The sequence below is a fragment of the Saimiri boliviensis genome, chromosome 11 (genome assembly GCF_048565385.1).
Source record: "Saimiri boliviensis isolate mSaiBol1 chromosome 11, mSaiBol1.pri, whole genome shotgun sequence".
Classification (NCBI taxonomy): Eukaryota; Metazoa; Chordata; class Mammalia; order Primates; family Cebidae; genus Saimiri; species Saimiri boliviensis.
Genome location: NC_133459.1, coordinates 103,863,277 through 103,890,826, shown reverse-complemented (window position 1 = coordinate 103,890,826; position 27,550 = coordinate 103,863,277). Strand labels below are relative to the sequence as shown.

Genomic DNA, 27,550 nt, shown 5'->3' with positions numbered 1-27,550 from the left:
TTCAAACCACCTAGCAACGATATCTCATCATTAAGCATAATAAATGCTGAGGGCATTTCCCACCTCTCTATAAAACCACAGCACATTTTTTTCTCCCTTCTTCGTATTATGTAGGCCTAATTTGCACAGAATCCAGAAGTGTTTCATTAATCCACTTAAATAGGTTGCTTTTTCCTAATGAGCTCACCTACACAAAAGTACCTAGGAGCTTTCCTCTCCTGGTGGGAAGATGTGTGATTCTGACACACAGAGGGAGGAAGAAAAATAAAAAGGCAATTCATTTGGGGCTGATGGCCTGAGAAGGTGACAAACACATGGGTGGAAAGGGCTTTGTTTCTATCAGTATCTACCCGAATTTCTACAAAAGTTTGGCCTTTTCTACGCCTCCTGAGGTTGAGCAGGACAGAGACAGGCTGTGATCACATCCGTCCCTAAGTATAGCCTCGCTCTGGTGCACTCTACTATTTCCATGCTGCACCCTGCCCTGAGTAATCTCTGCTGAAGCATTTGTATCATTTAGCATGCACTCTAATAACATGAGAATATAAGAAAGAGAGTTGTTACGGATTTAATTGTGTCCCCTTCAAATGCATATGTTGAAGGGCTAAACACTGGTACCTCAAAATGTGATCTTATTTGGAAATGGGGTAGTTGCAGATGTGATTAGTCAGTCAGGATGGTGTAGGGTGGGCCCCTAATTAAATGTAACTGGTGTCCTTATAAAAAGGAGAATTTTAGACACAGAAACACACACAGGGAGAATGCCACATGAAGATTACAGCTATGCTGCTGCAGCAACCAAGAACTACAGAGGCCAGGAGAAAGCCTTGGAGCAGATCCTTCTCTAGTGCCTTTGGACGGGGCATTGCCCTGCAGGAACCTTGATCTTCGATTTCTGGCCTCAAGAACTATGACAACATAAATTTCTGCTTCTAAAAAGCCACTGGGTTTGTGGTACTTTATTATGGCATCCGCAGCAAATAAATACAGGAGCTATTATCAAAGAAAGCCAGTGTTGATTGCATGGGTCTAACTCTATCTCAGTCCACAGCATCCAGTGTGAGCTTTCTGAAATGCAAATGAGATCACCTCTCATCCCTTCATAAAAGCTACATAAAAGTGGCTACTGTCACCCTCCTTTCCCCGACTGTAAGATCTACCAGATCTGCTCCAGGAAACTCTCTTCCTTTTCACTGCTCCAACCACACCGGGCCCTTGTAGTTCTCCAAAATCGAAGCACTCAGATATTCACGGTTTTTTTCTTCTCACTTAAATTAGATCTCTGCCAAAAAAAGTAATTTCCTCATAAAGCCGCCTTTGATCACCAGATTCAAATAACACTTTCCTCACTTATTTTGCCTTTTTTTCTCTCCATAACACTCACCAGTGCCTAACATTAGGTACCTATGTCTTACTCATCATCATCTGCAAGCAGATATGTTTTTCAAGGGCAGGAATTGTGTCAGGTCCACTGTGGTAACCTCAAAGGCTAGAATTATAGAGTTTGTAGAAGGAGTTCGATACACATTTGTTGAAGGAATGAATGAAAGAATGAAGGAATGGATGATTTGCCACATACTCTGGGATTTTAGGGTTTTAAGTTTTTTCCTTTCTTTTTTTTTTCTTTTTTTTTTTTTTTAATAAAGATGGGGTTTCGGCTGGGCGCGGTGGCTCACGCCTGTAATCCCAGCACTTTGGGAGGCCGAGGCAGGTGGATCACGAGGTCAAGAGATCGAGACCATCCTGGACAACATGGTGAAACCCCGTCTCTACTAAAAACACAAAAAATTAGCTGGGTATGGTGGCGCGTGCTTGTAATCTCAGCTACTCAGGAGGCTGACGCAGGAGAATTGCCTGAACCCAGGAGGCGGAGGTTGCAGTGAGCCGAGATCACGCCATTGCACTCCAGCCTGGGTAACAAGAGTGAAACTCCATCTCAAAATAATAATAATAATAATAATAATAATAATATAATATAATAAAGACGGGGTTTCACCATGTTGGTCAGGCTGGTCTTGAACCCCCGACCTCAGGTGATCCGCCCGCCTTGGCCTCCAAAGTGCTTGGATTACAGGCGTGAGCCACCACGCCCGGCCTAGGGTTTTAGGTTTTTAACAGCTACTCCCAGGGCGTGCCTGGTTGTGGTTTTTGCTTTTCTCTGCGTTCCTGTGTGGTTGAGCCCTCATCGTACCTACTGGACACTTCTCCCACACTCCTCTCTCCCTCTTTCTCTCTCCCAACAATCCGAGCCTCAGGAAAGGCATTTCCTAAATGAGGAAAGGGGCAAAGAAAATGCGCTTCCCTGGGAACACCTCCTTCTCTTATTCATCCTTGTATTCCCTGCAGAGGCTGGTATAGAGTGGGTTCAGTAAATACTGATTAAAGGAAACAATAGGAAATTATTTTTTATGAAGAACTACATTTTAGATTCCTTTAAGTTTCTCTGAAGTAACACAAGCCTTTCAGATAGCACTCATCTTTGGGTCCAATGGGCATTCAACGCACCGATCTGTCATAGGTAGCCAGTAGGATGGCCCCCAACAATCCCTTTGTCCTGGTGTTTGTCCTGTGTAAGCCCCTCCCCTTGAGCATGAGCTGGATTTAGTAACTCAACGCTAAGGGATAGAACAGAGCTGAGTGCCGGGCTGTCACTTCTAAGATGGTTATAAAAAGACCAGCTTTCATCTCAAGTGCTTTTGCTCTTTCCCTCTTGGATGCTTATTTTGGGAGAAGCCAGATGCCATGTAGTGAGGCCGCCATGTGGAGAGGTCCACAGGAGTGGACTGTGGAGCAGACTCTCCCTCGGTTGGGCCTGGAGATGACTATGGGCTAGCTGACACCTTGATAGAAGCCTCATGGGAGCCCCAAAGTCAGAAAAACACAGCAAATCTGCTCTTGGATTTCTTATCCACAGAAACTGTGAAATAATAGTTGTTTGCTGTACCCAACTGCGAAGTTTGGGAGTACAGGACTTGTCGGGTAGCAATGGATCACCAATACATGGTGCTGTGGTAGAGCGTTTGATTGGGGCTCCATTTGTGCATCATTTTGAAAGGATTACTAATGTGAAAACTCAACTCAAGGCCGGGCGTGGTGGCTCACGCCTGTAATCTCAGCACTTTGGGAGGCCAAGGCAGGTGGATCACCTGAAATCAGGAGTTCAAAACCAGCCTGGCCAACATGGTGCTACCCTACCTCTACTAAAAACACACAAAAAATTAGCCAGATGTGGTGGCGGGCACCTGAAGCAGGAGAATCGCTTCAACTCGGGAGGCAGAGGTTTGCAGTGAGCCAAGATTGGGCCATTGCACTGCAGCCTGAGTGACAAGAGTGAAACTCCTTCTCAAAAATTAAATCAACTCAAGGAGTTTCTTCTAAAGGCTAAATATATTTAAAGGGGATTTTTAACATATCTAAGTTTTCACAATTTGTAACACTTATTTTTGCATGCATATTTAAAGTCGTGGTCAAAATGCAATTTTAAACTCTCTAGTTTACTGAATGTCTACTCTGTCAGGCACATTTCTAAAAATTTTACAGCTATGGCTGACACAGTGGCTCATGCCTGTAATCCCAGCACTTTGGAAGGCCGAGGTGGGCAGATAACATGTGGTCAGGAGTTTGAGACCAGCCTGACCAACATGGAGATACCCGTCTCTACTAAAAATATAAAATTCAATGGGTGTGGTGGTGCATACCTGTAATCCCAGCTACTCAGGAGGCTGAAGAAGGAGAATTGCTTGAACTCGGGAGGCAGAGGTTGCAGTGAGCTGAGATTGTGCCATTGTACTCCAGCCTGGGCAACAAGAGTGAATCTCCATCTTGAGAAAAAAAAAAAATTACAGCTAATGTTTCATTTAATCCTCACAAAACCCCCCCTCAACTAAGGTGCTATCATAACCCCATTCTAACTATGGAGAAACAGAGGACTAGGCAGTGTAAGCATCTTGCCCAAGGTCATACAGCTAATAAGTGGTAGAGTCAGACAGTCTGGTTCCAAAGTCTTAACCACTAGTTTATACCACTTTTTAGACAAAAAGACAGATCATACAGATTAGTAAAACATGTCAAATAGCCTTAAAAAGCAACCCTAGTGTAGAAGACTTACTGAACTACGACAAGATTTTTCATGATTAAAAGATGGGATGATGTCAGTCTGTAACGAATTCGCAGAAGGATTATAGGAGATACATGAGATAATATACAACAAATACCTAGCACGCTGTCTGGCAGATACCGGTACAAAAAGAACAGCCAAAGGAGAAAAGGAGATGGACTAAAAATTATCATTGGAAAAAAAATCACTTTCAGCAGAGAGGTCATTTGGATCACAGGAAAATCCATCATCTATGTCTAGGTAACAGGGTGATGGATGCAGCAAACCACTATGGCACATGTATACGTATGTAACGAACTTGCACGTTCTGCACGTGCATCCCAGAACTTAAAGTTAAAAAAAAAAGAGAAAGAACAAGAAAATCCACAAGTATTTCCTGATCAGACTCCTGAGTCATTGCTATTCTTATTGACTTGCTTCCAACTCATCATGACAGGCTGACAGCATGAGGTGCAAGGATTGTGACTCACTCATATTCTCACCTGATCTATGATCCCAGCAGTCACTCAGAATGATTCCCAGAAGAAAGGCCTCAAGAATGGAGGAAATAATTCTGGAGTCAGAGGTTTTCGAGTGCTGATGTATGAGAGAGGAATAGAGACAGCATTTATTGACTTGGAGCTGGGACACCCATGTTTGAGTCTTTACCTTGACACTATTTTCTACCTGCATGACCTTGGGCAAGCCAGATCATGAGTTGGACACATAGGCTATTCTAGAATTCAGTTTTCCTCCTATTTGGCACTCTCAACGTAGACCCCAACATCCATTAGAGAACACAGAGTGGAGTGACTTCTGTGTACACTCTGTTTCTGCACCAAGGCCTCTCCCCATCTGGCCATGTGCCTGGGTCATCATTTGTAGTTGCATTGTGCCTAGAAATTCAGGGACTTTGAGAGAGCCAGTGTGTCCAGAGTACTTCAGAAAAAAGTTTGTTTTCTGTCACTGTTTCCCTCAATCTGGTTTAATGGCACCGAATGAGAGACAGAATTCCTTTAAGATATCCTTTCTGGGACTTGTTTATTACTTAGAATATGGTGGCTTCCAAAGTCTGCCAGGCCAGATGTGGGTGCATAACATTTCTAATCAGAGTCCAACCAATCCCAGCAAACTAGTTTCAGTGAAAACTGAAGTGACTAATGGACTCAGTCTAAATGATTATGAGCTAAGTAAAAATTCCATTTTCCTAGTCAAAATAAAGTAGAGCTGTTAGCTTCAACTTCTGAGATTGTTTGTGGGTTTGCATATTAATCTTCCTGAACATGTATACCTTTTACTCTGTCCATAATCTGAGTGCAGAAATTAAACCATATGTTAAAAAAAAGCATAATCTCTCAATAATATTCAAAATAAAGGCTACAAGTACGTAATTTTGTACCTGAGTATCTTATCTTCCATAAAAGGAGGGGAACGAACATTTCTTGCATACCTACTATGTGTGAGGCTCTGTACTAGGAGCTTTTCTCATATGTTATTATTTATTCTTCACAACAGCTCTCTCAGGCACTTTTAAAGATCTCTTTATTTATTTACTTACTTACTTACTTGAGACAGAGTCTTGCTCTGTCACCCAGGCTGGAGGGTAGCGGTGCGATCTCGGCTCACTGAAACTTCTGCCTCCCAGGTTCAAGCGATTCTCCTGCCTTAGCCTCCTGAGTAGCCAGGATTACAGGTGCATGCCACCACACCTGCCTAATTTTTGTATTTTTCATACAGACAGGGTTTCACCATGTTGGTCAGGCTGGCCTCTAACTCCTGACCTTGTGATCTGCCCACCTTGGCCACCCAAAGTGCTGGGGTTACAAGTATGAGCCACCACACGTGGCCTAATGATCTCTTTATTACAGAAGAGGAAATGGATCCTTATGGGAGAAATGGCCAGATGTGTGATTATATACTGATTCATGGGCTGTAGCCAATGATTTGGCTGATTGGTCAGGGACTTGGAAGAAGCATGATTGGAAAATTGATGACAAAGAAATCTGGGGAAGAGGTATGTGGATGGACCCCTCTAAGTGGTCAAAAACTGTGAAGAAATTTGTATCCCATGTGAGTGTTCACCAACAGGTGACCTCAGCAGAGGAGGATTTTAATAATCAAGTGGCTAGGATGACCCGTTCTGTGGACACCACTCAGCCTCTTTCCCCAGCCACCCTGCCATCATTCAATTGGCCCATGAACAAAGAGGCCACGGTGGCAGGGATGGAGGTTACACATGGGCTCAATAACATGGACTTCCACTCGCCGAGGCTGACCTGGCCACGGACACTACTGATTGCCCAATTTGCCAGCAGCAGCAACCAATACTGAGCCCTCAATGTGGCATCATTCCTCGAGGTGATCAGCCAGCTGCCTGGTGGCAGGTTGACTGTATTGGACCTCTTCCATCATGGAAAGGGCAGAGGTTTGTCCTCACTGGAATAGACACTTACTCCGGATATGGATTTGCCTATCCTGCATCAATCCTTCTGTCAAGATGACCAACCATGGACTCACATAATGCCTTATCCACCATCATGGTATTCCACACAGCATTGCCTTAATCAAGGCACTCACTTCACAGCTAAAGAAGTACAGCACTGGGCTCGTGCTCATGGAATTCACTGGTCTTACCATGTTCCCTATCATCCTGAAGCAGCAGGGTAGAAAGTTAGGATGGCCTTTTCAAGGCACAATTACAACGCCAATTAGGTGACAATACTTGGCAGGGCTGGGACAAAATTCTTTAGAAGGTCGTGTATGCTCTGAATCAGCATTAAATATATGGTACTGTTTCTCCCATAGCCACGATTCACAGGTCCAGGAATCAAGGGGTGGAAGTGGATGTGGCACCACTCACCATCACCCCTAGTGATCCACTAGCAAAATTGTTGTTTCCTGTTCCCACAATATTATGTTCTGCAGCCTAGAGGTCTTAGTTCCAGACGGAGGAATGCTGCAGGTACAGCCCGGCGTGAGATTTACACCGTCTCTCCAGGATTTTCAAGGGCCAGCCAGAGCTCAGCAGATGCCACTGGAACCGTGATGCTTTTCAAGGCATGGACCCCTCTCTCTAGGTGAATCCAATTTCAGGGTGCCCTGACCTTCACAGAGAGAAGGGAACTCTCCCCGGGGCTCCTGCTGGCTTCTCTGGGATCCACTGCGTCCCTGTGCTGGACACTTGGCTGTGCTCATCTCTGCCATCCGGATTCAGAGATCTGAACCTGACTCCCTTTCAATCGGCTGAGCGCAATGGAGACCATCACCTGTCACTTCAAAGTGGCGCTCCCCAGTCTCTCAGGACTGACTGACCAACCCACGTTCAGCTGCTGTTCACATGGAACTCTCTTTGACTTCGGTCTTCAAAAGTTCTCCTTTGAATATTTGCTACTACCACCAAGATCCACACCCACAGTGGTTCCAACCAGGCTCAGCCCTGGGCTTCAAGGCTCACCGCTGCGGCCCTCCTATTTGACAGGTAGCCGGGGCTGATGGTGGAAGGGAGGTGACTCCTGCTCCCCCCACCACTCCCATCCACTCTGGACTGCTGGCGACGGCCTGGTACAGGCCCAATGATCCAGCACCATCCATTTTCAGGGGAACCCTGATTAATACAGGGATCATTCAATAAAAAGACTCCAACTCCAAGAAATCAATTTAGTCACTATTTATTGTATTGACATATTTACAAAATAATACAAAGCGAAATACCACTTTAATTCACCATATTACACAGTGCTGCATACAGGCAAGACAAAGTATATGGAAAACACTTACTTCTGTCTTTGGTATTAGAACTCTATACAAACCCGCAGCATTTAAAGTTTCCAATACAAAGTATTAAACGCAGACAAAGATGTAATCAGTAATGTCACAAAAAAAGGGGCTCTAATATCCTCTGCTAGGAAACCCCCAGGCCCATGAAATGCAACAGGAAGACTAAACACCATTTATAAGGAGAGGGTCTGTTGACTAAAACAAACAAAACATGCTACAATACCATCCACAGGAGTGTTTCTGCTTGTGTGAGGCTGCTCCCTCTGTAACAAAGTTGGTTGATGGCAACAGACAAAACATTCCCGAGACAGAGTTGCAGATAAGACTTTATAGGAAAGAATCCATTCCAAGAGTACACTTTGAGGTGTAACTCCACTGTACAGAACATTTTATAAAATAGATTTTTGTCATCATTTACACATATACAAAGACTTAACTGGTTTTAGCAAATAATAATTTTTCTAAAACACAATCACAGTTTACATCATTCTGAGGTAAAGGTCTTGAATCTATTCTAGATGAAAAGTCCTAGCCCATGAGGGTCTCTAACGCGGGGATGTATCCAGTCAACCATGAGATCTGGGACCCGAATGGCTTGAGGAAAGGGCAGGCCACACCTGCTTCGTTTCAGAGATGATTTGAAATTTCAGAATTGAAAGCTCCTGGTTCAGCTCTACTAAGTTAATGCTTCTAACTTTGTATAGTTGTTGTTTTTCCAAAAATGAAAAGTCTCTCAATCTTGTCAGTACATGACTTCAGTAACGGAGGAAGTATTTTATCAGGGAAGGGCCAAGTCAGTGTCTTCACTGGACTGCCTTGACTGGGGGCTCTGCATCCCAGAAAGAATGTATTTAGGATCCTCGCATGAAACAGTGATGGCTTGGCAAAACAAGTGTTCTACAAGAACGATCTTCCCTCCCGTTAATACGCGCCCAGGACGCACTGCAGAGGGGGAGACTCAGAGAAACTGAAAGCCCAATGTCCACTTTTCTGTCCCAGAAATGAATAAAGAACCCAGCTGTGCTTTCCTTCCAAAATCCTTAACGAAGTTGTTTGTGCTCTAAGAAAATGTGGGAATCAAAAAGTCATTTTTGTGTCAGGGAGAGGAGGGTGGGAGGAAAAGGCATGCATTAACAGATATTGCTGCTATAAAATGACATAATTTATAGCCCTTGATCTGTTTCCGTAAACAATGCCACCTTATTCAGATTATTGGCAACTACCCATAATACACATAGCCAAGATTCTTTCATAAAGTCAAATACTACATTTCCAAAATAATCCTATGAAATCATGAAGATTGTGAAGGTTAACTATGAAGACTACTCTCTCTTTTATGTGTTTTTTCACTTTTTATAAAGAAGTTTGCAAATATAACCAGGACACCAAATGAATAATTAAAACCCTTCAGGGATATTTCACTTATGACGCTAACCTGAGCACTGGCCTCATATTTAATAATAACACAAGTAACATCTGAGGGTAAAAGTGTTTGTTGGGCAATGAGTCACCTTGTTGGACAATTTAAGACGAGTACAGCTGGATCTTTCCAGTAAACTGCTCAAATGGCAGAGCTCCAATTTTTCTTCATGCTGGGAAAAGAAAAATTATACTTCTGCTTCTTTGCACCTTCAAATAATCTGGTGAATGGCAGGTGAGAAGAAAGCAAAACTGTATTAAAGATTTACTAATGACTAGCATTCATGGTATCTGACCGGATGAAGTAGACACATGAACCAATGTGTTTGCAAGGTTCTTCTGGGAAAAACGGCTCTTGGCTTTGCCCTGGTCCCTGACAATGACAGGCTGGCAGGCTGTTTCTTGCACAGCTCTAGGCAAGCCATTAATCTGTCAGTACCAGCATCTTTTAGAAATCTCAGCATTAAGACTTAGGAGGGGTTAAGGAGGGAGGATGTTGAACAGCCAGAAATGCAGCTTTTTAAACACTTCAGTTAATTCACAATGCTGTGCAGGCCTCTGTTTATCACTTCTCTGAAATTTTTGGTGCAGGGTGCAATGCTGGATTTGAATTTATTCATCCTCTTCCACATACGTGGAGGGAAACCAGCCCACCTAAAAAAGAAAAGCAACCAACATAGCAACGTGACTTTGTATCTGACACTTCAAAGGATTCTACAACAGAGCATTTTGTTTTCGTAGTACCCTAATTAAACAGGGGTTTTATGCTCATTGTAGGTGAGAGGATTGGTTTGACTGCTCGTAGAAGCCTAATAGAGTGAATGATCAAAATGGAGGAATAAAATAAACTTACACAGTGTTCTAATCCACTAGCACACAAATAAATATGTAAATTAAGTATAATACGGGGGGCTCTGCTGCATAATGATTCCTATTTCTGCTGTAGAACAGGATGAAAAGACAGAGGTATTATGTCCCATTCTTTCCAATTTAGATCAGCAGCTCTTATAGATATTTTGCAATACACATAAAGTTTAGCTAAATGGCTCAGGGTCTAAAAAGAGCTGAAATGCTCCTCAACTCTTTTCCAAGCAGGAAGCTAACACACTTGCCCAGGTGAATTTTATTTATGTCACTGTCATATTTATTTCAAATATTTCCAGTGAGTCCCTGGTACCAGCAAAATATAGCACCAGTCTCCAGAGGGCAGGGGCCTGTGGGCTGAAGGCTGCGATACAGTTATAGAGGCTTCTCCCTGGCACCACAATGGGTCCTAACAACTGCTCAGTCCCCTTCATTCACGGGCACCAGGACATCAAGAGGGCCAGCTTACCCTGCCGTTAACTTCTCCCCTCCACCAGCCATTTGCACTCATCTTTGTGTAAATCTTCACCACATCTCCTTTCAACAAGGACAACTCTCGCATATCTCTTGCACAGAAGTCATACCGGGCGATGGCAATGCCCAGCACTTTGGGGCTTAACACTGTCAAGAAATGACAAGGAATGAGAGTAAGCTTGCAGTTAGTTAACAACCGTAAGAACCTAATCAGATGAATGTTATTGATGCTATCAAATGCACAGTCATGATTTCATTACAGACCAGCGCGAATGGCAGAGGAGCTTGAAAGCAGCAGAATTGCTGTTTCAATTCAATCAGGCGCAGGCAAATTCACTTCATAAAGTTTAAAGAACCATTGTCCTTTTTTTCCATTCTTCATATATAAGAACTTTAAAGACTAGTTTTTATAAAAATGAAACAGAACAAAAAAACCCAAATTAAAAAAAAAAGAAAAACTGGATAATACCTAAGTATCTAAGGAGACAGAATCTAAAATAATTTCATCATAAATTTCCTATTGATGGCCCAGTCATCTGTTTCTAACTAGCACCTCCAAGATAAAGCTTTATGTTTTCATCCAGTAGCTGCTTCAATTAACACTCGAAACAAAGAAACACTTTGCTCTGATGTAAGTCTGTCAAATCTATGCTATCACTTCCGGCTAGGTGGCACTCTCCCCTAACGACACTTTCTATGTTAAAACTATTTGGTGATCAATTTAGTTACGGTTTTCTATATAATTCCCCTATGTGAAGGGGTGTGAATCAGGTGTGAATCAGAAGAAACAAATACTATCCATTATTTTCTTTCTTTGAAACAAATACTGCCTTACAGAAAACCTTTACTGATGTATCTAATCAAAAACAAGATGTCAGATATTTAGGGTATTCATCTCCTGTGTCCAGAGTTGGAGTGTGTGTGTGTGTGTGTGTGTGTGTGTGTGTATGTGTGTGTGTAATTTTTGATGGCAGGAGAGGAGCTAAGTTTCTCCCTGCCCTTGCTGGCCCTGTTCTGAAAAGAAAACTTCATTCCAGTGGTTCATGTTTGTTACTCTCTAGTGTTTCATAGCACATTTTATATTAACTTCCCTACCTGTTGCTCTTCGGGGTTATAAAGTGTTTTCAATTATATGTTCAGTGAATCTGAGAATCACTCATCGGAGATTGGTGAAACTTTATAAATCTTAAATGGTAAAGGAACTTAAGTGTAAGAAAAAGAGACAAATGGGAAACACCATCCATCTGTATTTTTAACAGTTCCCAGGGCTCAGGCAGTAGAAGTTATGACCCGTGTTACCCTGGAAGGGCCTGCCCACTTGGCCACAGGGATCTCTGACCTATTATTCATGGCTTTGTAATGACATAAAATTTTTTAGACTCCAGGTGTCCATCATGAGATAAATGAATGGCAATACTGTAGATTTCAGAACTGTAAAGGGAGTAAAAATAGGTCATTTTATTTTACTGTTCAGGACACAAACCACTTTAATAGCTTTCTCACTGAAAACTGTCCCATTACTAGGGCACTACTGTTAGAGTCGGTACACATAAAAACACCCCTGTGACGGAAAACGCCAATCATCAACTTAACGGTGTGACCTTGCATAGGTCTTCTAACCCCTCGAGGCCACATTTTTCTCATCTATGAAATGAAAGGTTTGTACTAGATGACTTCTAAGGTTTTTCTAGTTCTAAATTCTTCGATTTTTATTGGGATGTGCAGGTTAATTTTTAAACCTCTGTCAAGAAACAGACTTTATCTAATGTCATGTAAATAGCCATGACACTCTCTGGTTAATGACGGAAATCAAGACCAAAACGCCCAGGCACAACCTGAAGAAATTCAGAATTCATGGGCGCCGGTCATGTTTTCAAGTCCTATGTACTGAATTTTATTTTATATTTGGAAACAAAGTTTGGCTTTTAATTCTATTTATTTTCTTTAGGAAAATACATAAATATTGGCTTTTCTCAACTAAAATTTCTGGTTCTCAAGAAAAATCATGATTTTATAGATTTTCATCGCCCTTTCTACTTCCAGCCCTATCCGTCTCCAAACTCTCCCCAACAAGTAAATTATAAAATGTCTTACTGAAATACATGGCACGAGCACACACGCAAAAACAAGTGGAATGTCATGACAAACAGTGACTTTATGACAGAGAAGAGTAAAGTGCATGGTGGTAATGGAACTCGAGGGACTGTCCGTGAGGAGATGTATCTATATGAGAAGCCATACATTGAACTCAAATATTTTATTTGCAAGCAGAAGCAAGTTGAAGAGACAAATAAAAGCAGTAAAGCAGTACCTGACCAGAAAGGAGTGGAAGAAGGGGGAACAAAGCTGTAGTCTGGAGGAGTTACAAAAGAAAAGCCACAGAACAAAGAGGGGGCTTTGAGAAAGGAAGAAAAAGAGAGAAGCAAAAGAGCATTTAGGTATTGGCAAAAATATCTCAATGCATCTCTTTTGTTGTCTGTAATCATGAGAAAATTGGCACATCAAAGTTGGATTATCAAGCTTCATTTTCACCCACTTCTTTCCTATCACCATTTCTAAATGAAGAACGAGCCAAACTCTTACATTTTGATAGACAATAGTATTTTGCAATTCAGAGCTGCCTATCCTTTTATAGGCAAACACAGAGAATATCCACTCCACACTGCCATCTTTGAACCCCATCCAGGCAAGGATGGCCAACGATGGCCTCATCCTCTTGATGAAGTGCCCAATTCCCACTTTGTTACATCAGTGGAAAGGGGGTGCTGTAGATTCGTAGTGTAAAATAATCCTTCACATCAAAACTGTTATAAAGAAAAGCCTGTAAGATGGTGTCAATGAAACATGACGAACCCATGGAAAATTCAAGAAAATCATTCATGCAATTTGTTAGAAACCACCTCTATCCTCCCAACCAAGCATGCACATGCCAGCTTATTTTCAAAAGGAGAAAAGTACATTTAGAAAAGAAAACCACTCTGACTCTTATTATAGCTGGAAAAAAAAGTAAATATATTCTCCATATTGTATGGATGCTCAGCAAAGTTACATGTATATGGATGTTCTAACACTTTTCATTTTACTTTTAATATAAGAGCTAATAACATTTATCAAATGGTTCTGAAGTCTTAGATACCATGCCAAACGTGCTACATTCAGTATTTTACTTAATCGTCACAACAGCTCTAAATGGAAGGTACTAGTATTATTTCCTCTTTACATCTGAGAAAAATCTGGAATCCAGCCTAAGTGGTATGACTCCAGGGCACCTGCTCTTAGCGACTGCTGCACTATTCTTCAACTGCCACTGTTTCAGGCACCTCCGCAGGCAGCTATACAATTTGACCTGCTGATACCAAGGTGCCACGGCAATGGAAAGCAAGGTGTGGTTACATACTTTCTCCCAGTATTTATTCTTCACTTCTTTCATGTCCTAGATCATGCACTGGGCTATGTTTGCCTAGAGAGAAGGCTACATTTCTCAGCCTCCCTTACAGTTTGGTATAGCCACACCACCAAGTTCTGGCCAATGAAATATAAACAAAAGTGTCATGAGACAGCTTCTGAGACCCTTTCTAAATGGGCACATGCCTTTGCCTTTCTTTTTGGCTCTTCATTCTGTCCTGCTGTCTGGAATTTGAAAGCTACTATCTTGGTCCATGAGGAGAAAAGCCTCCCCCTCTGGATGGTGGAGCATGAGCCTGAAGGAACCTGGATCGCTAAAGATTTCCTGGAAGGGAGATGATTAGCCTTCCTCTAGCCGTGGGCTATTTCAAAGATTTTTTTGGGAAAGAGAAATAACTATCTTCTTGAAGACTATTTAAGGTTTTTGGGTTGCTGCTACTTGTACTATGGCCTAATCTGAACTGTGACAAAAAGTTTTTTACAGCCAAAGATGAGGTAAAAGTGAGCTAATCTAACAGGGAACGAGTTTATATCATCTTCCAATATATTCTGCCTCTCTTCAGGTAATTGTTTGACTTGACAACCACAGAATTCTTCCAAAGCGAATATTCTTGCCAGGAAAGGGTCCTAGGGATATCCATGGACAGCAGTGACTTATTAAGGAGATTCCCAGACACTACCCAAGCAGACTAGCCAGGGAATTGGAGGGAGTTTAGTTATTCTTAGAATCAATGACCTTGGAGCCCTCATATACACACTGATGCACTCACAACATACTTTTCTCATGAATGGCCTCATGTTTGCTTGTCACTTACCATGAAGTCTGCTCCTGTTTATAATCAAAGTTCTTATCTATTCCTTGCACATTCTGCAGTACATTTTTACTTTTAAATATACTGATACATGCCATTATAACTAATTTTTACAATCAGCCCAAGTCATTTTTAGCCATGCAGTAGAAATGGTACATTTTTATTTTCTCGAGATCATGATATACTGTTAGAGGATAGGATGCTACCTCCATTTTAATGAAGCAAATGACACACATTTAACTCTATTATTGGAATAAAATCTGGTGCTAAGATTCCTATCCCATGTCTGTGAGAACTTCAGTTAAAAGCCCTCATTCTAAATATTACTTCTGTCAGGCATTAGAATTCTCTCCTTGGACTGTTTTCTAAGTGTCCATCTTTGTCTCTCTCTCTCTCTCCCTCTACCTCTCTCTCTCTCTCTCTCTGTCTTTCTCTCTCTCTCTCTCTCTCTCTCTCTCTCTCTCTCAGACTATTTTATCCATAAAGAAATAAAACACTTTATTTCTCCAAAATTTCTAATGAAGGTAATTTACCCCAAGAGTCTGGAATATAACAAGAGATAAGTTAGCTCTAGAAGAGAGAAATGATAAGCCAATGAAAACACAGTTAAATGCAAATGAAATAATCTCAACAACAGGTAGATAGATTAGATAACCTATCTGTAATCTTAAAATATCTAATATTCCTAAAGGAATATGGGTAATGCTTCCCTAAAGGACCTGAATCTCTGTTTCAATTATACAATATCAGGATGCTAGCTATGTCTCTTATCTAACTCTGAAAGCCTTATCATCATTGGCATTTCTATCAAGTAGCTAGAATTAAAATCCTCTTAAATCTTACCTAAAATATTATAGTTCCATCCAAACAGTAGTTAGTCATCACAGTTAGGTTTTGGCCCCCACTGGTCTTTACTTAAACTAATTTTTCCCTGATGAATGCAGGAGATTCTTGGATATGATTTGGCGTCTCACCTGAATTTCAGTCTATGACTTCAAATGTTTTCATGACACTGCTACAAAGAATAGCTTTTATGTCTGATTTAATGTGTCTGAATCCAAATTCATCTTCTTCCCTGTAATCTAGCTCAAATTCCCATGTTTCCACTCACCCCACCCCACCACCCCCCTGCAAGAACTCCCCTGTTCTCTCTGCAAACCATACTTGCAAAGTTTGTACACTGTCCAGGCCTCTCCTTCTCCCCATCTCCCTTCTAAGTAAAGCACTTTCTTCCTCTACAATATGAAATTAACCATTCAGTAAGTCGCAGCTGCACCATCCCAATTCAGGTATCTATCTCATTCCTACCCTCAGAAAACTGCCAGCCAAATGGTCTTCTTGCTTTTGGCTTTCTTTCTATTCTGTTCTAAATACTGCCTTCACATCAACTCATCTTTGATGTAGATTCCATCATGCTATTTGCTTAAATTATGAAATCCAAACCCTTGTCCTAAATTACATGACAATTCATAATCTGGCCACTCTTGCCTCTCTAATGAAATTGGTATACGTTCCCACATGTGTTCTCTTTACCCGGAACAGCTTCCAGGGCCCTCAGCTATACTTCCAACTCCAAATATCTGCTTATTCTGGAATGCTGCTCCTTCCCTGGCCTCTGCTAACCTTGACTTCCTGGTCCCAAAAGCTCAACCCAGACTCTTCTCGGGAGCCTTCCCTGACAATCCAGACAACACTCTGGCCCTTCTCTGACCTTTCCTAGCTCTCTGGTAGGTATTTGCATCATGGCACTTCCTGGCTCTGATGTTTAGTGCACGTTTTCCTGTGTTGTAGCCCCACTTAGATGGTGACTCTGGAGGGCAGGGGCCAGTTCTCATATTGCTTCTGCGTCCTTCACAGGATCAGGCCCAAGCAACGGAAGCTGCTGAATGGACAAGTATCTTGGCAGGATATTTAATTTTGCAGGTTCCTTATGTCTCCTCCTCCCATTCCTTTAGCTCATCTTCCGCCCACTTAAACTGCTCCATAACACTGCCACCAAAGGCCAGCAAAAGATAAAGGAAGTGAAATATGTGCAGGTTCTACTCCCCAGGCTTTCTGAGAGCCACAATCTATCAGTGATATTTCTACAACAAGTAATTTTTTTTCTGAGATGCTGAACACCTATTAAATACTGTATGTCCCACGGCATTAACCACACTCTATGCCTGAGGAATCTTCTTAGGAGTAAAAGGTTAATCAGTTTCTCCTGCCACCCAGTGTACAGCTCTCGGCCAAACATTTTCAGAATTGGCAGGGATGCTTTCTTCTTTTCCACACACTGTAACATGACTTATTATTGCCACTCTTCCTATATATCAGTGGTAACTGCCTTTAGGTCCTTAATTCCTTTGAGCTGGGAAAACAGCATTTGAATGTATGGCACTTACTGAGACAACAGTAAAAGATAACATGTTTCTCCAGGAAAGTATGGGTTTAAACCCAGATGCAAGCAAAATCAGAATAAGGTATTCGATAAAAACATTTTTAGAGTAATTTTAACCTGTAAAACATATTTGCAGTCATACTGATAATATATCCATATATTTCCACCATCATCAAACTCCTCCTACCATACCTAGAAACTTGTAAAGTAAAAATTTTTGGTAGATGCATGTCCTGGAATAGAATTAAAAAGAGCCCAATAATAGTGACATTCAAATGGGAATGGGAATGTTGAGGTGATTATCATCTGAATTCTTCATTCACTGCCTAACCTTATAGATACCTATCTGCTAGTGCATTAGGTTATTTTGGAAGCTTCTTGTGAGACTACTCTTTTATGTATATCAGCATCCACTTAGATAATATTACAACAATACTGTGACCTTATTCAGTAAGTCATCATTTTCAAACTGCAAGCTTCTTTTAAAGGACTAACTTTTCTCCTTTTACAAACACTTTCAACTCCATGTTAGCACAGGCAAGGGAGAATACCTTGCTCAGAGAGACCATCACACTTAGGCAGGAATCTGATTATTCTGCATGTGTAGGACTGCTTGCTCTCAACAGAGCTAACATTCCTGGGGCATTATTAGCAGATGACTCAGTGGCTCATAACTTAGGGACTTAATGTTTCCAATTAGGAACTATTAAGAGTACAGTCAAATATTATTTATCAACTTTCCCAAGGTAAGCAAAACCTGAAGTACTAACATTATCTAATATCAACAGAATTTATCTGTTAAATAAATAAGCTGGGAATCGAAGTTATCAGCATAGCCATAATAATTGATTGGCAAATCATTAGTGGTTATTATTCAGTTCTGAGACCTGACTGAGAAGATGAAGCCACAAAACACAGAAGAATGTCAATTAAAAAACAAAAAGAACACAGTGTTTATGGTAGGATAAGAAAGTACTAGTGACTGGATATTTGATGCCTATTCTTTTGTTGCCAAGGCTAAGAATTGCTTTAAGGTATTATGTTCTGCCTTGATCATGCTACAATGTTCATGAGCAAATGAAAATTCACTGTTTTCACTAATATTTGAAATTTGTACACAGCAGAAACCAACCTGAATCAACACTCTTTCTTCAGGTACTAGTTACCAAATCATAAGTATTTTTGAACTGACAATTATCCATTACATGTATCAGAGAACATTACCTTAAGTATTTGCTAAGTATTCTCTGGGACAGACATTCCTTAACACCCAGTTTTTAGTTGTAACAAGTACATGCGTTCACACTTACTTAGGTAGCAAAAGGTTGTTAGTAAGAAGATCAGAAGATTGGGCCGATGGTACTGTCGACACAGAGATCACTTGTGTTTGCTGCCCAGCCGTGGCCCTACATGTTTTCCTGAAGAACCGTACTTCTAAGTGGTACGCTTTGATGAGCAGTCTAGGAGGCTCTTTTTGCCAAGATTGTCTACAGATGGCCTAACAGTGGAGAACATGCTGAGCATTTAATGAATGCTTAATTTAAATTTGTGATCCTTACCCTGGTTTTATTTTAGAACTCCGGCATGTGGTTTTAGGTGCCCTGCAAAATTTATAGACATAAATTTTGCTCCCCACACTCCAGTAAATGAAACAACCTAAACCCCGTCGTTTGGTGCTTACCGTATCTCTTATCTATTGTCACTGAAAAAAAACTACGAATAATTTAGATTAATTTCATTTAATTGAATGCTGACATCTGTTAAGTAGACAAAGTTATTTTAACCCGAAATCTAAATCTGTAACAAGGAAAACTTATGTCTAGGATTATTGTAAAAAATAAACAACTACTTAATATTCAATGCGACAGAGAATAAACATGTAAAGCCATTAACAAGAAAACAAAGTAAGTACAAGGTCTTTCCTATTGCTATGGAAAACTGCCTGGGATTTCAGATGATTTATATGCCTATGATTTATCAAGATGTTAATTTGAAATCCTTATTTTAAAAATAATTGGCAGACATTTACTATATTACTAATGTGCCAAAGACTGTGCTATGATATTACAGGAGATATAATGAATAGGTATAGTCTCTGACATCAAAGGAGCTTACAAATTAATAAAGAGATACAGACAGAAATTATACAGAGATAAGGGAATAATTCACTGTGGATTGTGAATGCTATGATTAGACTTTACGCTCTACTGGAGTCCGTAACACGAAACAAAATCCTCCAGACTCCCAGTTGCTCAGGCCATGTGTGGGATCACCCTTAAAATATAGTCATGTTATATGGCCACTATCATCTCTTACCTGGATTGCTGTATGGACCTCTTAACTGGTCTTCTGTGCCTACCTTGTCACCTCTTTCTCATGGTCTTTTTTCAATTAAAGAAGCCAGAATAACCCTATTAAAACTTAAAGGCAGACCATGTTTCTTCTTTGCCTAAATCCTCCCAATGGTTTCCTGTTTCTTCAAGAGTAAAACCTAAAGTCCTTTAGGGCCTTACGTGATCTGGCCTCACTTACCCCTTGTACCTCATCTCTGGCTACTGTTCCTCTTGGTCCTTCTGCTCTGGCCACATTGCCTGGTCAGACATACCCTTTTCTTAGCACTGGTGGTTCTCTCTTTTATCTCCTTGAGTCTTGACTCAAATGTCACCTTCACAATGAGGCCTGCTGTGATGTCCTATAAAATAGTCATGGATTCACACCCCTAGTGCCATGTGATGCTGACAGAAATAGGGTTTATTGTAAGAACAACAAACAATCAGAGAAGTAGGTAGAGTGCATGCAATCTCCCCAACTCCCATTGTCCCACCAATGAGATGAGGCACAAATGCTCTGCACACATTGTGGTTACAGTTTCGGCATCCTGCTCTATGTATTAACAGGATATTTATGCAAGCTTACAAGATCAGAAGCTCCCTGGTCACACAAGCGGCCTGTCAGAAAGGGCAGCTTCTAGAGCCACTGGCTGGTGTCAGCCTGCTCGACCATTGAACTAACTTAGAAGTGATGATCCAGCTTTCTGCTATGCTACCAGAAAGAGGGAAAATGAGACTGTAGTTTTGTTCTTCATCACCCAATGAGCCTGGTTAAAAATTGTAAGTCATCTCTCAGCACTCATGAGTACCACTCCCTTGGTATTTTTTCCCCCCAGAGCACTCAGCAACTTCTAACATAATACACTTACTTATTTTTCTGAATCTATTAGCTACCTTCCCCACTAGCAAATAAATTCCATAAGGGTAGGGATTTTTATCCATGCTATTCACTGCTGCCTTTTAACAGTGCGTGCCCTGAAGTAAGCTCTCAATTAAGATCTGTTGAATGAATGTATGAATGAAAAATGAATGAATGAATGTGGGGAACTTTGGAGGAGGTTATTGGTGAGGATGTAACAACTAAAGAATAAATTAGAAAAGAAATGCTGGATTCAATTCAAGTACGCAGAACTGCACCCTTTGAGGAGGAAAGATAAAGGGAAGGGTGGAAATTAACTGGGGAAGAATGAGTTTCGAATAGAGAAAAATCTGAGCCAATGAGTCAGCCAATATTCAAATTTTTGTACCCAGTCTGAAAAATTGGAGTACATCTATCAGAGAGTGGCGAGGACGGTGAAAGACTGACAACCATTCATATGATGATGAGTTGAATAAATATTTTTAAAAAGGAAAGGAAAAAGAAGAAATGAAGAGGTCAGAAGGAAGTGCAGGGAAGGGAAAAGAACATACTAGATGAAAGTTCATTATTGTAGGGACAGTACATAGTATATTTATTTTGACTATATAATACATAATTTTATAGTATATTTGGGGTTATCCTGGTAGGGAAAATATATATTTATTTTGAACTAATCGTAGTAAATGGCTATAGAAAATCAAATTTCTAGATCAATATAAGAAAAAAAAACCTTTAACCTGAGTGTTCAACCAAAGCCTGATGATGACCTCTCAGGAGTGTTATAGAAAGCACTTGTTTGAAAAAAAACCCGTATTAAGGCTAATGTGGATGGTAAGTTTGAAGTGTCTAGATACAAGAAGAGTTTCTCTGGCATTCCCTCCTATTGTTCAGACGTTAAACTATATTGTATATAACATTCGCGGGATGTGTGTGATATAGTATTTAATGCAAACAGAGGCTCAACAAATGTTGAAATGTATGACGCAATGAATGAAAGTATGAATTAATAAAAGGAAACCCTAGCTGATTATGTACTCAATTTATTAATGCTATTAAGAGCAAGAGAATTGCAGAGTTAAAATATGCTACCTTATGCAGATTTGGGATTCAACAGGGAAAGTCAAATAACAGGAACAAAGAGTTATCAGTATTGATCATCATAACTAGAAGCCTGGTTAAATTTTTAGGAAGAAAAACGGGAATTTCTCTCGATTTAGATGAATTTGTTTTTCAAGCAAGAAACTAGTAAAACCAAATTCTTGGATCATGGCTGCTATATGAAAGCACTATGGTAAATTAGAGAATGTTACATATATTAACTGGATTGAGACAAGGTATATATGTATGTATATATATATATTTTTGATATGGAATCTTGCTCTGTTGCCCAGACTGGAGTGCAGTGGTGCCATCCTGGCTCACTGTAACCTCTGCTCCTGGGTTCAAATGATTATCCTGCCTCAGCCTCCTAAGTAACTGGAATTACAGGTGTGTGCCACCATGTCTGGCTAATTTTTGTATTTTTGGTAAAGACGGGGTTTCACCATGTTGGCCAGGCAGCTTTCAAACTCCTAACCTCCTAACCTCAAATGATCTGCCTGCTTCAGCCTCTTAAAAGTGTTGGGGATTACAGGCATGAGCCACCATGCCCAGCTAAGACTAGTTTTTAATTTAGAACATGAGGTTACATGAGACAGTAAAAAAGTATTAATGAACAGTACAAAAGATGAGAAATTTGAAGATCCTAAGTACTGCTTCTGAGCCTTGAAACATTTAAAAGCTAGTTCTGAATGAGGTTATCTGACTCTGTAGAATTTATACCTGTAAGCCACACTCTTAAGGGATCCTAGATACTGGTTGTTAACTTTTAAAGCTATCAGGCTGAGAATAAAAAACGCCTCAGAGAATCTGGAAAAGCACTTGAAGTAAGTAAATAAAAAAAAGGGAAGCCCAGCATCATCAACTAATGAAGATGTGCAATTGTAGTTGATCGGTTGCCCAAGAACTGTCAGTTCTGTGGAAACCATAGACAAACTGAGGGAAGAGAACATAAAAATATCAGCAATATGTTATAGCTAACTTAGCCCAGAGAGCAGTGGCAGAGCAGAGCCAAACCCCAGGAAATAGAAGTAGGAAACCAAAGTACCAGGGAAAAGGAGAAGGACTTTATAAATATACTTAAAATTGTCAAATGAGGCTAATGTAACACTTCACACTGGCTAACAGTATTGGAAGTGGTAGCAGGAGCAGCAGTAGTAATAGCAGGAGCAAACACATAGCACTTCCCACATGTGAGACGCTATTCTCAGTATTTCACACCTACTAACTCTTTTAAGCCTCCTAACATGAGCATTAAACACTATGAGACAGTGTTGCATGACGAAATAAACTGGGGAAAACTCTAGATAAACTGTCACTTTCCTAGAAGGGAATATATCATACTAGCAGCATTTCTTATGTATCTGTTTGGCAAAAGAAATCTTTTCACGGTCCTTTGCACAAGGCTATAGATTCCAGGAATATTCCACTGGAGATACTGAGCTAAAATATGTAAAAGGGGTTTGAAAAGTAAGAGTGTCCTGTTAATCATCAAATTATTGAATGTCAGAATTCTTAGTTTCTCTTACTCCATATCAAATATTTAATACAATGTTTCAGACAAATGGTCATGCAAGTATTGCTTAGGAGCCTGCATTGTCCAGAAGCCCACTTTCGCAGAAAGAGAAGGCATTTCATTGTGGAAAAGTGATACGATTCATTGAAAACACTTTTTTTTTTGTATTATGGTAGTGTTTTTCTTTTACAAATCCCATTCACTGACTGCCTGACTGTACTAATAATGCAAAGTCTGCTTATAACTCCAAGTTATAAATATGATAAAAAGAAAAATTAGAATAAGGATGGAAAAAAATTAGAGAAAACTTTAAAATTGATACAGTGAAACTGCAGTGGGTCGAATGGTGGCCCTGCAAAAAGATTTGCCCTCCCAGAACCTGTGAACCTGTAAACCTGTGAATGTGACTTTATTTGAAACAGAGGTCTTTGCAGATGTAATTCAGTTAAGGATCTCAAAATGAGATCAATCTGTATTTGGGTAGGTCCTAAATCCAATGACAACTGTCCATAAGAAAAGAGAAGGGAGGATGATACACAGAGAAGGTGACATGAAAACCAGCAGACACTGGAGTAATGCATCTGTGAACCAAGCCACGCCAAGGATTGCCAGTAGAAACTAAGAGAGGAGCATGGGAGGGATTCTTCCTCAGAGTCTCCAGAAGAATGGAGGCTAACATTTTCATTTTCAACTTCTGGCCTCCAGAAGGGTGAGAGAGTAAACCTCTGTTGTTATAAGTCACTTGGTTTATGGTAATTTTATAGCAGTTCTAGGAAACGAATGAGATTAAAGCAAATATTTAAATTACCAGAATAAAATTAGATCATATCAAATCCAAGTGCAAAATGACCAAGGAAAAGATGACAAAATCTGAGGACAAAATAAGATCAGAAAATAAAGGCAGATGAATATGGGAATGCTGAATTAACAGGGCAAGGGAGAAACTAAGTTAGGTGGATGTTTGGGAACCTGTACGAAGGAGAGGATATATATTGTTCCTATTACATTGTAATATAACTAATAAATAGTAGTTAAGGAATTACTAGGATGTTTAAGGAATTATCAGGAATGAGAATGCTCTATGTTCTAGTTAAATAAACAGAACACAAATTATCCAAGTTTCTGTTTCTGCCTAAAATACTGATTAAAAATGAAGCATAAGCATGTGGTTGGATGGTGAATAGAATAATGGGGACAGTGGGTGGCAAGACAGAGACCACACCCACGGAGAGATAGCCTAGGCTCTGTTCTGGCTTCTACTTCTTCCCGCAAGGTCATCTATGTGGTGCCAATGACACGAGTAGCCTTTGTCAATCTTGGAAGAACTGCGACGCTATTTGTCACCACACTGAAAGGAACATGCTGACCTAAATTTTGTTTTCAAGCTTACCCATATTTCCATGCTTATCCAGTATCAACTTAGCACTCTAATATCTGGTGTGTCTCCCATGAACCTTAGGCTCTGACTTCACTTATTTAGCCTCTTCTGAGGCTATTTTATGCAAGGCCCTGTGCAAAAGTACAATTGAGAATGACAAGCAAAGGGTCCTGGCTCCTAGGGTTCCAGGGAACAATGATCAGAAGAAATTAAGCCTATACACAAAAGCCTACAATTCTCACATCACTATATTCTATGTGAACTATGAAATGAAGTACTAATCATTCATAAAATTCTACCTTCAATCAAGACCACCCTCCTAGGTGCCAACTGCATACTAAACCATTGAGTATCTGTAGGTACCTGAACACTGTGCAAAACTCAATAGATTACTTTTTCCTCTTAAACCTCTTCTATCTCTTCTGTTTCCTGGTTTGTCAGTGGTTTTATCACTTGCCAGCTGTCCAAAGCAAATACTTATGTACCATACTTGTACTAATTTGATCTCGAATTATTTATGCAATCAACTCAACCTCTAAAGTATATCCAAATCTGCCACTGTCCTTCTCTACTGTCACTATGCAACTCATGTCCAAAGCATGCTCATCCCTCTCGTGGACATCTGCAAGAGCCTCCTAACTCATCTCCCTCCTGTGCATGCCTCCTTCTAGGCAACTCCTCAGGAGCAGTCGGTGGCCTTTTAAAACAATGTCAATTAGTTCACACCATTTTCTGTCTGTAAAACTTCAATACATTCCTACTGCAAATATCAGAATCCACTCACTGTGCTCCCAACACATTGATCCTTTCTTAGTTCCTTAAACATACAGAGTTCTCTGCTGTTGCTATGAACCTTCACACAAGTGACCTCTTCACTATGCAGGTTCCCAACTGGCCACCAACCCACACCCTGTCAGCTCTCACAGACCCTTTGAGTTCAGCCTGACTGTTACTTTCAAAAGTATTTCTCTGACCCTACAGGTTAAATGATCCTGCTCCCATTTCCTTGCACTTATGCTTCAGTTTCATCAGGATTATCAAAATGTGTGATTATTGAAGGCCTTTGTTTTTGTCTGTTCCTGTTCACCGGAGTGTGAATCTTATTCACTATTATAATTCCAGTAACTAGCACAAGGTCTAGCACATGCTAAGTGTTGAAAATATTTGCAGGATAAAGGGATGAACGACTGAATAAGCAAATCCAATGAAGTCACAGGTAAGGAACAGATGGCTTCAAATATGATCTGTTCAGTATATGCCAATGTTCTACATGTTTCTACATGTCCTGAAAACAACGGACCAGGCCCTCCTATCTCTGAAGCAGGCCAAAGAAGGACACTGTCACTACCTCCCAATTCTTCAGATATAGCTGCAAATGGGATCATCTTCGCAATTTAAAACTTTATACTCTGAAATATTTCAGACTTAAAGTAGCAAGAATAGCAAAAGGAATTTCCACACATTTTTCATTCAAACTCCCCAAATGTTAACATTTTATGATGTTTACTTTATCAATCTATGTATTTTTCCTGAGCCACTTGAGAATAAATTGCAGCCATAATGCCCCTTATTGCTAAATACTCAGCACATGTTCCGTAAAAGCAAAGGTATTCTCTTGTATAACCACAGTACAATTATCAAAAGCAGAGAATTGCATTGATGTGGTACTATTTCTTAATTGAGAGAATTTATTTGAAATTTGCTAATTGCATTACATCCTTTATAGGAACTTACATACACATATTTTATAACATATACAAAATATATGATACTATGTACATATGTATACATACACATATGTGTATGTATGTGTGTATATGTATACACATATATGTACACATATATCAATATATGTGCATATATGTATCTTTTCAATTCCTGTTCTAGAATTCAATCCAAGACTACATGCTATATGTAGTTGTCATATCTCTTGGTCTCCTTTAATCTGAAACCTTTCCTCAGACTTTGTCTTTAATGATCTTGACATTTTTAGAGTATAAACCAATTATTTTGCAGAATGTCTTTCAATTTGGGATTGACTGATGTTTTATCATGATTAGGGTCCACTTATGCATTTTTGGGACAAAAATACCATCAAAGTGTTGGTGCGTCCTACTTGGAGCATTATATTAGGAGGTACATGATATCTCTTTGTCCCATTAATAGTGAAGTTAACTTTGATAGCTTGGCTATTTCTATTATCCTTTTGTAATGAATAAGTTCTTATGGAAGATACTTTGATATTATATAAACATAGTGATGGCCATTTTAAAAAATAACCGAACTCTACTCTGTGGCCCAACTAGTCCTCTACAAATAAACACTTGGCAAAATATTTAGGTCTGCTGATGGGTCACAAAATAGCTAATTATACAACTTTTCTTAGTATGCCAACCTGTTAATATTACCTTACCCACTTCTCTCATACACACAAAGAAAAAATCCTAAGATGCTGTTTTTAAAAGAACATTATAAAATATCTAATCTCATTCCTTATTCATCAGATGAGAAAGCTAAGGCCCAGATAGGCTAATGACTCGCCTAGGGTCAGACAGCTTCTCTGGCAGACCTGAAAATAATTAAGTGTTCATTGTAAAGTAAGATAGGCAAAAGTCAATTTAATGCCCTTCAAATATACAAGCCCTATAGCAGGCGTCCCCAAACTTTTTACACAGGGGGCCAGTTCATTGTCCCTCAGACCGTTGGAGGGCCGCCACATACTGTGCTCCTCTCACTGACCACCAATGAAAGAGATGCCCCTTCCTGAAGTGCAGCGGGGGTGGGGGTGTGGGGGGGGACAGGAGCGGATAAATGGCATCGGGGGGCCGCATGCGGCCTGCGGGCCGTAGTTTGGGGATGCCTGCCCTATAGGCATACCTAAAGCAATCTAAGGCAGGTTTGAGATGATCATTTTGGAAAATAATGGGATTTTTACAAAGATCCATAGAGCATCTTTCATGGAGCCACTGAAGTTTCCAGGGGAAGCACAAGAGCTCACTGCTATGCCTGAGTTTTCTCTTTGTTCTTTTTCTCTCTTCTCTTCTTTCTTAGAATGACTCTTAAGTCATTCCGAAGACAAAGACAAAATGCCATCACTCTGGGGGACAGGCTGAGAGACAGCCTATGATGGGCTCCTAAC

The 27,550-nt window shown here is 40.3% G+C and overlaps 1 protein-coding gene across 3 annotated transcripts in view; it reads right to left on the bottom strand.

Annotated features, from left to right (window-relative positions):
* Positions 1 to 7,748: 7,748 nt before the first annotated feature.
* VAV3 (vav guanine nucleotide exchange factor 3) overlaps positions 7,749 to 27,550 on the bottom strand; it is a 396,323-nt gene continuing 376,521 nt past the window's right edge. For 2 of the 3 annotated variants that reach the window (XM_074381320.1, XM_039460910.2), the window contains 3 exons: positions 12,942 to 13,025; positions 10,626 to 10,777; positions 7,749 to 9,946 (listed from right to left, as the gene is read on the bottom strand). In XM_074381320.1, coding sequence (XP_074237421.1) covers positions 9,905 to 9,946; positions 10,626 to 10,777; positions 12,942 to 13,025 — 278 coding nt within the window. In that variant the 3' untranslated portion in view covers positions 7,749 to 9,904. The remainder of the gene's footprint in view (positions 9,947 to 10,625; positions 10,778 to 12,941; positions 13,026 to 27,550) is intronic. The other variant, XM_039460911.2, reaches the window with a different exon arrangement.